Source organism: Phocoena sinus, chromosome 1, assembly GCF_008692025.1.
Source record: "Phocoena sinus isolate mPhoSin1 chromosome 1, mPhoSin1.pri, whole genome shotgun sequence".
NCBI classification, from domain to species: domain Eukaryota; kingdom Metazoa; phylum Chordata; class Mammalia; order Artiodactyla; family Phocoenidae; genus Phocoena; species Phocoena sinus.
In genome coordinates this window covers 8,606,946-8,617,399 of record NC_045763.1, presented here as the reverse complement: position 1 = coordinate 8,617,399, position 10,454 = coordinate 8,606,946, and the positions used below count along the sequence as shown (strand labels likewise).

General features: G+C 56.2%; 1 protein-coding gene across 2 annotated transcripts; it reads left to right on the top strand.

Annotated features, from left to right (window-relative positions):
- The first annotated feature begins 5,502 nt into the window (after positions 1–5,502).
- Positions 5,503–9,536, top strand: SRM (spermidine synthase). Of its 2 annotated transcripts, XM_032642181.1 has the most exons (8): positions 5,507–5,789; positions 6,367–6,487; positions 6,952–7,044; positions 7,808–7,961; positions 8,587–8,670; positions 8,786–8,931; positions 9,017–9,139; positions 9,241–9,536. In XM_032642181.1, exons 1-8 carry the CDS (start codon positions 5,623–5,625, stop codon positions 9,259–9,261), a joined length of 909 nt encoding a protein of 302 aa, XP_032498072.1. In that variant the 5' UTR covers positions 5,507–5,622; the 3' UTR covers positions 9,262–9,536. The 2 variants fall into 2 exon arrangements, with proteins under 2 accessions (XP_032498078.1, XP_032498072.1); XM_032642187.1 differs by lacking the exon at positions 6,952–7,044 and having other exon boundaries at positions 5,503–5,789.
- Positions 9,537–10,454: the final 918 nt, after the last annotated feature.

Sequence of the window (10,454 nt, the reverse complement as noted above, 5' to 3'; positions counted from 1 at the left end):
TCTGGCAGGAGAGAGCAGATCTCATCTTGTCCAGATCACCATCGTCAGTGGCCTGGGGTAAGTGTGCCCTTGGGGTGTGGTTTCTGGAGAAATCCAGAACCACCTCCAGGGGGGAATGCAGGAGGCTGTTCTGTGACTCAGGAAAGGGAGGCTTGGAGCACAGCGCTCACCCGACTGTCCATCCCGAGAGTTCTCCCTTGTTCACACACCTTCAGATCACACGAATGAAGCCAGATGGTGGAAAGTACATTCGGGAGGGACCGGTGGGTGCCTAGAACCAGCGGGGCTTCACAAGGGCCTGGTCTCTTCTCTGCTTCTTTCTCTCTCTCTTTTCTTTTTACACTTTTTTTCCCAATTATAAAAGTAATAACAGGGCTTCCCTGGTAGCGCAGTGGTTGAGAGTCCGCCTGCCGATGCAGGGGACACGGGTTCGTGCCTCGGTCCGGGAAGATCCCACATGCCGCGGAGCGGCTGGGCCCGTGAGCCATGGCCGCTGAGCCTGTGCGTCCGGAGCCTGTGCTCCGCAACGGGAGAGGCCACAACAGTGAGAGGCCCGCGTACCGCAAAAAAATAATAATAATTAAAAGTAATAACATGTTTATTGTAGGAAATGAGGAAGACAGATAAATGCCAAGAGAAAAATTAAATCATCTTTAATTCTACCACACAGAGATAACTTTTAACATTTTGATAGAAAGGCTTTTTACCATGTATATCTTTTTTTCTTTAATAAATGCATTTACTTTTGGCTGTGTTGGGTCTTCATTGCTGTGCACGGGCTTTCTCTAGCTGCAGCAAGCGGGAGCTACTCTTCTTTGTGGTTCACGGGCTTCTCATTGCGGTGGCTTCTCTTGTTGCAGATCATGGGCTCTAGGCACGCAGACTTCAGTAGTTGTGGTGTGCAGGCTCAGTAGTTGTGGTGCGTGGGCTCAGTAGTTGTGGCGTGCGGGCTCTAGAGCACAGGCTCAGTAGTTGTGGTGCATGGGCTTAGCTGCTCCGCAGCATGTGGGATCTTCCCGGACCAGGGCTGGAACCTGTGTCCCCTGCATTGGCAGGCGGATTCTTAACCACTGTGCCACCAGGGAAGTCCACCATGTATATCTGTAACTTACAAACGGCTTTATATTTCTATAGTCTTTCACCTTTTTTTTTTTAATATTTATTTATTTATTATTTATTTATCTGGTTGTGCCGGGTCTTAGTTGCAGCAGGAGGGCTCCTTAGCTGTGGCATGCATGCGGGATCTAGTTCCCTGACCAGGGACCAAACCCGGGCCTCCTGCATTGGGAGCACAGAGTCTTCTCCACTGCGCCACCAGGGAAGCCCCTATAGTTTTTCACCTTTAAAGTTTATATTATGAGACTTTTCTCATTCTAAAATTCATTTTAGAATTATTAAACATTTTTAATTATTATTAAACACTTTAATTATTAAACATTTAGATTTCTATCTTTGTAATATTTTTAAGGCAACACTGAACTTCTTGTATAAATTTGTGACCCCAGTCTGATTATTTCTTCAGAATTCCGTTTGATTTTAATCCTGAGATGGGCTATCAAATAAAGAAAGCACAGAATGATACCGTTATTTTGGGGTTTTTTTTTTTTTTTTACAAATAACGGTTTGTAAAATATTTTACAAATATTTAAGCAAGGAACCTATTTTCTTGGAAGTTTTTCCCACGAGTTATTGAGAGGGCTGACTGCGTGTGAGCCCTACAGGGCTGCCAGGCCAGACATGGCTGTGCCACAGAGCAGTGCCCCCAGGACAGCCAGGGTCTGTACAAGGTAGGGCTGGAGCGGTTGAAGCCGACAGAAAAGCCAAACGATCGGTGCTTGCGCAAAAAGATGTTTCTCCTCTGTCTCTTCTGTAAATACAGTCAGCCCAGAGCTGGTGCGGCGACTGCTGGTCCTGACTCCGGCTGCTGTCTTGTTGCTCTACCGTCCTCAAGTCAAACACAGGGCTGCCACCTCGTGGGCCTGGTAACTGCCCCAGTGCCACCACTATCTCCTCATTCTGTTTAACTGGAAGGAGGGGAGATCAGCAAACGTCCACTTCCCATTGGCCAGAACTTAGCCACATGACCACAGCAAAGGATACTAGGAAAGTTGTTATTTCAGTGCCCAGCTGAAAATCCTGGGTATTATCATCGTATAGTCAGAATTTGGAAAGAATGGACATTGATACACAGTGAGCTGTCTGCCAAAAAATGGCAGAGTCTCAGGTAAGAAAAACAGACAGATGCGGGGTCGGGGGGGGCGGTTCCCTGGTGGCCCAGTGGTTAGGATTCTGGGCTTTCACTGCCGTGGCCTGGCTTCAATCCCTGATTGGAGAACAGATCCCACAAGCCATGTATCACGGCCAAAAAAAGATAGATGGGAATGTGTTTAAGCAAGAAATTGTATTCTACTCAGGACAGCCTGAGGAGGCTTCCTGAAAGGTGCATCTGGGTCGCACTTGGAAGACGAAGGGAAGAAGTGCAGAGAACCTTGTAGCCAGTGCTACGGAGTGGGCCTCTGATGGAGACCGGCTGGAAGCTGGTTAGAAAAGCAGATCCCCAGGCTCCACCCCAGACCAGCCCTATCAGGATGGAGGGCTGGGCCCGGACACCCGGTCTGAACTCTCCAGATGGTTCTTTTACGCATGCTTAAGTTTGAGGACCACGTGCTATAAGCAAGGCAGTGGGCCCCAGACCGCGTTTAGTGGGCTTACCACTGGTCAGAGGTGAAATGAATAACGGAGACAATGTATTAAGTTTCTCACAGAGGTAAAATGATTCCTTGTCCTGTATATGGAAGCTTTCCTTGCTCGTTTTGTCTCTGGTTTTGTTTTTTAATAAGATGGAGACCATAGACCGTAGGAGTAGAGGTCTTTTTTAAGTGTCTCGTCTTGCAAAAGAAAAACTTGGCAACCGATGTCAGTACCCAAATGTGTGTTTGAAATTTGGCCCATGGAACCCCCGAGTCCAGGACCACTGAGCCATGGGATAGAGCCAAGAGCCTTGGGGGTTTGGAGAACAGCTGTAGTTCCGTTTCCCTGAAGCATCAAGTCATGGGGAGATTGCTCGGATCCCCAAGGACCAGGGAGGATGTGCCAGTGTATGGAGGGGCGCATGTCAGTCGGGAACTGCTCAGTGATTCTGAACCCTCAGCGATTCTGAACCGTGGAGGCTGTGACAGGACCTGTGCTCTGGGAAGATGATCTGGCAGGGCCGGGTGGGCTTGGAGGTAGAGAATTTATGAGTAGAAGGGCTCTTTGCTCCAGGAGGTACACTGCTGTTTGTGGTCCTTAGGAAGCTTGCCATAAGCATTTTCAACCAAGTAACACCACGTACTGGCCAAATTCCCACTCATAACCACAGCTGGCTGAACTCGATGCTTAAAAAAAATGACTCCAAGCGCTAATCAATGACAGAAACGCATTCCTGCTCTGTGGCAGCCCCACTGCCTTGGACGGTGGCTGTTCACCCACCTCTTGTCCTCTTATAAACTATCTACCCTTTAAGAGGTTGGGACAGTTGACCCACTGGAGAGTAAGGCTTTACAACTGAATTGTAAATGCATACTGGTCTGAATTTGGAGAAACGTTTCATATGATACCTTGGTTTTTTCCATCCTGATTTTCCCTATCAGTTGTAGATTTAACTGGGCTGTATAACAATGGCTACTAATGGCAAAACCACAGTTCTTCCTCCTTGTGATCTGAAGTTGGGTGACATTTCTGGGCTCTATGTCCTGTACATGTGGGGAACTTTTTGCTTGAAATGTATTCAGGGCCGTTTTCTTTGAACTTGGAGGGTCTGAGCTACTGCTATACATACCAGCCTAGAGGTCCTGTTTGCTGTTGGCGCTTGAAGCCGAGACCACAGCTTTACCTCCTCTACAGGAGGGGCCAAGGGTGTAGTTTATTGTCCTCGCTTCAGGATGCACGTGCTGGAGCAGCTCTGTTCCACTTGGGGGAGGGATGGGATAGACTTGATCTTCCACTGCCCCACCCCCACCCCACGCAGTGCCCCAGGAATGCCAGGGCCCCCATCTGGGCTCAGCTGTGCAGTGCCTGGAAGAAAGCCAAGGCAGCTGACTCCACCGGGTGCCTGGACCCACATCCTGGCCTCCCACGTCCACTCAGCCTGTTACTCAGTGCTGCCAGCTACAGGCACCGTCCCTAGTCTCATGGAGCTTACAGTCTGGCTCAGGGTACACCGAAGTGAGCAGGCTGTCACAGCTCAGAGGCATAGACGTCTTGATGTGCAGGCTGTGATGTCAACACCATGAGCCAAGTACACGGCTGAACCCAATCAAGCCTGTAGCAGCTGATGGATTGGTTGATGATCTCATCTGCTGGGTGATCCTGACCCTGGGTCGGGTAACAGTTCCGTGGGAGCCACCTCCTAGCAATTCTTTTACTGCCTTGGCTCACTTCCCCTTTAAAAGGAGTTTAACCCAACCAAGGCTCATTGCTGTAAGGCTTGAGGCTTGCACTAACTGATAAACACCAGTGTGTTTTTCACCTGCGGTTAAGGACACAGGCTTCCCAACTCCAAGCAGAGGTTGCAAAACATGACTCAAAAAACATCCCTGTCATAATGTCACCAGTAGCTTATACCAATTTCATCTCCCTTCCCCGGCATTAGAAGAACGACGCATGTAGAGCAATTAGCATTTAATATTTGGTAATTAGCATGCTTAATGTGATTCAGAGAAGTTCCTTGACATTTTCATAAAAACAGAAAGCACATTCCCCACCCACCCTCCCTTCAAGGAGCGAGGCCTAGTTTGGCAAAAAAAAAAAAAAAAAACCCAAAACGAAAAACTGGGGGCCAGTCTTTTCTGGTGCTGAATATGCATGTGTTGGCCTCTTTCGGGACACTGCTGGTAAATTTAGAAACTCGTTAAGAACTCTTTCTCATTCAGCAGCCATACGCTTATGGCTCACGGAATCTAAGGGGAAACGGCTAAATCGAGCTTAAGTCGTGGGGCTGTGATGGTCCTTCTCAAGTAAATAAAACCCTCGTTGTGCCCCCGACAAACCACACACACTGTTGAAGTCCAACAGGGAGTCAAATTCAGGGACGCGGTGAGAGATACATTCTACTCCGTCGCTCCAGCGCCAACAACGTAACTCTTCGCCGGACAATGTAGCCGCCCACTCCGGAGTCTCCAGCCCGAGGGTTCAAGCCGGCGGTCCGCACGTCCCGGCGCTCGGACACTCCGCGCCGAGCCCGAGATGTCAGCTCAGGTTTCCCCTCCGGAGTCGGGTACCCCTCGCTCCCTCTCCTCGCCCGTCGGTTTCTCCCCTAACCCGGCCCCACGTGGCCCCGGGAAGCAGGCCGCACTACCCTGCTGCCGCCGACTGACAGCCGGCCGCAGCCACCGGGCGCCGCGCTCCAGCGAGGCAGCCAATGAGCGCGCTCGGAGTGCCGGCGGGGCGGGACCGCCGGGCCGCCGAGCGCTCGCGCCGCCACTGGAGGGCTTGGGGCCCGCCCCTGGCAACAGGCCCCGCCCCGCCGGCAGGGTTAGGTTGCGGCGCGGGCGGCGGGGAGGAGTTGGTCCCGTTGTGCTGCGGCTCCGCGCGGCCTGCAGTCCCGGGCCCGCGCCCCGCGCCGCCCGCCCGCCCGCCGCCATGGAGCCCGGCCTTGACGGCCCCGCTGCCTCCGGCCCCGCTGCCATCCGTGAGGGCTGGTTCCGCGAGACGTGCAGCCTGTGGCCCGGCCAGGCCCTGTCTCTGCAGGTGGAGCAGCTGCTACACCATCGACGCTCGCAGTACCAGGATATCCTCGTCTTTCGCAGGTACCCCCGCCCGCCCGGCCCCGCGCCCCGGAGCCCTGGCGACGGCTCTCAGCCCAGACCGCCGGCTGCCAGCTGCCCAACCCCACGCAGCCCGCCGGGACTCCTGCCCCGGTCTCGGCCCAGCCCGCCCCTCTTCCTGCCGGACCCCTGTCTTGCGCCCTTTACCTCCGGATGCCCCCGGCCGTCTGTGCCCGCTCCTGTCCCTGCAGAACTGTCAGAAGTTCTCGTAACTAGGCCCGTCACTTCCCTCAGTCCCCTCCCCACCCTGCATCCCGCCTCGCTGGGCTGGGGGGCCGGCGTTGCGGGCGGTCCTTTTCAGCGGGGAGGGAGCCGGAGTCTGCGCCGACCCGACGCGCCGAGCTCCACGTGTCAGTCTCGGACACGTCAGAGCCGGGACCCCGAGTCCAGCCTCCACCTAGCGGGCCTGCCCGCCGATCCTCGCCACGTGTCACCCCTTAGGACTCACCCCTGGAGCCCCTCTGCAGGTTGAGGGAGATTCTTCTCACCCAGGGCGAGTCGGGGCACGTTGCCCCTTTCCCGGGGAACCCAGATTCCTGACTGTCACTCCCACCCGCAGTAAGAGCTACGGTAACGTGCTGGTGTTGGACGGTGTCATCCAGTGCACAGAGAGGGACGAGTTCTCCTACCAGGAGATGATTGCCAACCTGCCTCTCTACAGCCACCCCAACCCACGCAAGGTACTCCCATCCCACCCACATCCAGCCGTGAGGCCAGTGATAGGTCCCACAGAACAATGCTGGGGGCCCCAGCTGCGCTCAGTGCTCAGCTCAGGTGCTTCCCAAACAGCTGTCAGAGAAAGTGCTAGCAAGGACGAGGGGGCTAGTGGGGAGAGCCACCCATTTTACAAGGACTGGGGGCTGACAGCCTGGCTGAGGCCTGGAGCTTGAGGAGGAGCTGCGCTGGAGGGAGTTTCCAGGAACGGGGGACACATCGTGCCAGGTTCCTAGGGCAGGAGAGCTTTTCTAGTAGAAAGTGAAGTAACGAGGCTTGTGGAACAGAGGTGCGGAGAAATTGTTCCAGGTGGTTCTGTCTGCTCAGCGCATTTTGGGGGGCAGGGAGGCCAGCCACTGAGTCCTGCTGGAGCCTGTTTGGTGGGGCTGGTGCCCAGGGCCCCGCTCCTGGCTGACTCTTCCCCTGGCAGGTGCTGATCATCGGGGGCGGGGATGGGGGTGTCCTGCGGGAGGTGGTCAAGCATTCCTCCGTGGAGTCGGTGGTCCAGTGCGAGATTGACGAGGTGAGTGCGCAGAGTTGGGCGGGGTTTGGATTCAAGTCCCAGTGCTCCCTGAATTGGCTGTTTACCCTTGGGCAAGTGGCTTAACATTTCTCGGCCTTGTTTCTTGGTCTCAAGAACACATTGGAGGGTTCAGTAGGAAAAGCAGATAGGAAAGCACCTGGCACAGAGTAGGTGTGCCACTGGTGCCAGTTCTTCGTAAGCCTAAGAGCTGATGCTTCATAGAAGTCCCAGGGAACTCCAGCCACTAGTGCACCTGCCCTTTACAGCAGTGTGCTTCAGTGAGCATCTAGGTTCCGGGTTCAGTCCCTGCCTCCTTGGAGCTGATATTCTAGTTAGGAGGCGGTATCAAAGGGTTATCTGATAAAGGAATGTGAGGTGGGTCCCTAGGGTGTGGGTTGATGCTGAGGTCTGAATGAGAAGCAGCTGGCCACGTGGAGACAGGGAAAGGCTCTCCCGGTGGAGGCTGGAATTCTAACCCTCTGAAATAGCAAGATAGCCACTCAGCTGCGGTGGCTGTGTCTGGGGAGAGGGAGTAGGGGTGGTGGAGGTGTGGGCCGAGCTGCAGGCGGGAGCTAGCCCTCCGAGAAGTTTTGGGGAGGTACCAGACTGCTCTCTGTTTTACAGATGTGGAAACTGGGGTTCCACAAAGGGAGTGGCTCGTCCAAGGTGACCGGGCTCTGAGAGGGGGTCCCACTCAACTCTGTCTGCCTCCAGGGCCCCCAACCCCCGTGGCCCAACCTGTTCCCTCCTGTCTCCTCCCCAGGATGTCATTCAGGTCTCTAAGAAGTTCCTGCCGGGCATGGCCATTGGCTACTCTAGCTCAAAGCTGACCCTACACGTGGGTGACGGTTTTGAGTTCATGAAGCAGAACCAGGACGCCTTCGACGTCATCATCACTGACTCCTCAGACCCCATGGGTAAGCAATGGATGGCCTGGGGCCTCTGGCAGCCACCAGAGGGAAGGCCAGCCTCCCGCTCTGTGTCCCAAGTCTGAGTTGTGGAGTAGAGGACACAGGGGGCCCCAGAATTAGTGCAGCTCTTTTCCCTTCTGAGTTGTCACCTCCCCACTCAAACATGGCTCAGCAGAATAGGGGGACTGGGCGACTGCACAAAGTTCACAAGTTGGTTGAGAACCTGGAAGAGAGTGGGGCTCTGGGCTTGGGCCACTGAGGCCCTAGTTTCCTCTTCAGCCTCCTCTCTGCTCCTGACAGGCCAGCATCAGGGTGTGCGGGGTATCTAGCCTTAAACCAAAGCTCAGGGTGGAGATTCCCCTGATGCGATGCCTATGAGCATCCCCCCAGGAATGGGATTAAAATGTGGAGCCCCCTCATACTGGGGTACTGGATCCCTGCCCCTCTCAAAAGCACCCTCTTCGTAGTTGGTTTCTGAACTCCACAGACCTGGCTTCAGTTCTCAGCTCTGCCCCTGGGCAGCTGTGAGGGTCTGTGTGGTCAGGTGACAGTGGCCCTTGCCGCCTCCAGAGCCAGGCTCAGGCAGTCTCAGCCGGAGCGTTCCTTGTCCCTTATCCCCTGCTCCCCTCAGGCCCTGCTGAGAGTCTGTTCAAGGAGTCCTACTACCAGCTCATGAAGACCGCCCTCAAGGAGGACGGCATTCTCTGCTGTCAGGGTGAGCGGGCCGCCCCGTGGCGGGGGGAAGCCCCGTGGCGCGGGGGAGCGCCGGGTGGGGGGGGGGGGGTGGAGCGCCGCCCGCCCAGTGCTGATGCTGCCTGACCCGCCCCCAGGTGAGTGCCAGTGGCTGCACCTGGACCTCATCAAGGAGATGCGGCACTTCTGCAAGTCGCTCTTCCCCGTGGTGGACTACGCCTACTGCACCATCCCCACCTACCCCAGTGGCCAGATCGGCTTCATGCTGTGCAGCAAAAACCCAGTGAGCTGTGGGCTGTCCTGGGGGCGGGAGCGGGGCGGGTGGGCACGGAAAGCGCTCCCCTGAGACGCCCCCCCCTTGTCCCCAGAGCACCAACTTCCGGGAGCCCGTGCAACAGCTGACGCAGAAGCAGGTGGAAGAGATGCAGCTGAAATACTACAACTCCGACGTGCACCAGGCAGCCTTCGTCCTGCCCGAGTTTGCCCGGAAGGTGAGCTACCTGCGGGGCAGGGAGACCCAGGGCTCCCTGAAGGGCCCCTTTGACCCCCTCACAATCCAGCACCCTCCTGACTAGGCCTCGTGTCCCACCAGGCTCTGAATGATGTGCACTGAGCCCACATGCCGCTGCCCATGCTGCCCAGGACCTTGGCCAGGGAGCCTCCGGGGCACCTGGGCCGCACCAGCCCTGGACAAGACCCCCGCTGGCTCGCCCACCAACCGAGTGTTACAGGCCCCAGAACGCTGCCCGGCCGGCCCTGCTGGGCGGACTGTCTGTCTTCCTGTGTGTGGAGTTCAGCCTCCAAGCCTATACCAGCTGTGTACAGCAACCACCCACCTTCTGTCGCCCCTCACTCACCAAACACGTGTATTTATAACAAAATGCTGAATTGTGTGTCCCTGGACTTCAAACTGGCCCAGGCAGGGGCTGCATCAGCCATTAATGGGTTCCCCTGTGTGCCAGACCCTGAGCTGGCCCCGCTGTCTGGCCTTCAATTGTCTGCCGTGGGAGTAGGCAGGCCTGCCTCCTTGTGTAACCGTGGACCGGCCCCTTGAGCCCCGTGGTGCCCAGGGATGCAGCAGTCATCAAACTGGACCCAAGTCTGTCCTGAGAAGCTTTAGCCATTCCTTCACCAAGCCCTGCACAAGGCTGGTGGTGATAGGCCCATGGGGCCCGGGCTGGGAGTTGTCAAAGTCAAGGGCTTTGCTTTGTCTTGGGGCTGCCCGGCAGGGTCCTCAGAAGACTCTGGGCCAGGTCCCATCCTGGGGTGGGTGCGGATGTGACCCCAGAGGCAGCTTTGAGGAGCGTGACTGGGGTCCGGTTCCCTGGGCCTGCGAGTCAGGGGCCTTGACTCGGCTCAGATTACAGACCTGGGTTCAGATCCGGCCTGCCCCCCTCGCAAGCCTGCCCTCTGATAAGTTCCTAGAAGCTTCCCCCAAGTGTTGAAAGGTTGAGAAAGCAGGTGTGGGCGGCTCCACAAGGACTCTGGGGGCATGTGCCTGTCCCCTCTCCAAGGTGCTGAACCGGCAGGCACCTCGGTCCTGCTGGCTGCGGGGACTGAGGGTCTGGAGGTGGGACAGGAGCCACCACAACTGGATGCGGGCTGGGGCAGGGGGCCTCCAGCCCCCTCCTAACTCGGGGGATTGGCCCCTGCTCCTTGCAAAAGCCGGCATCACCTCCCCCGCCCGACACCTGCCCTCGGCAGGGACGTGGTCAGGGAATGTGTTAACCTGGGAGACTGCGGCTGGCAGGTTGGGGGCCAGCGTGGGTGTGGGAACCCTGGCCGTGGTTCAAGGATACTCCCAAC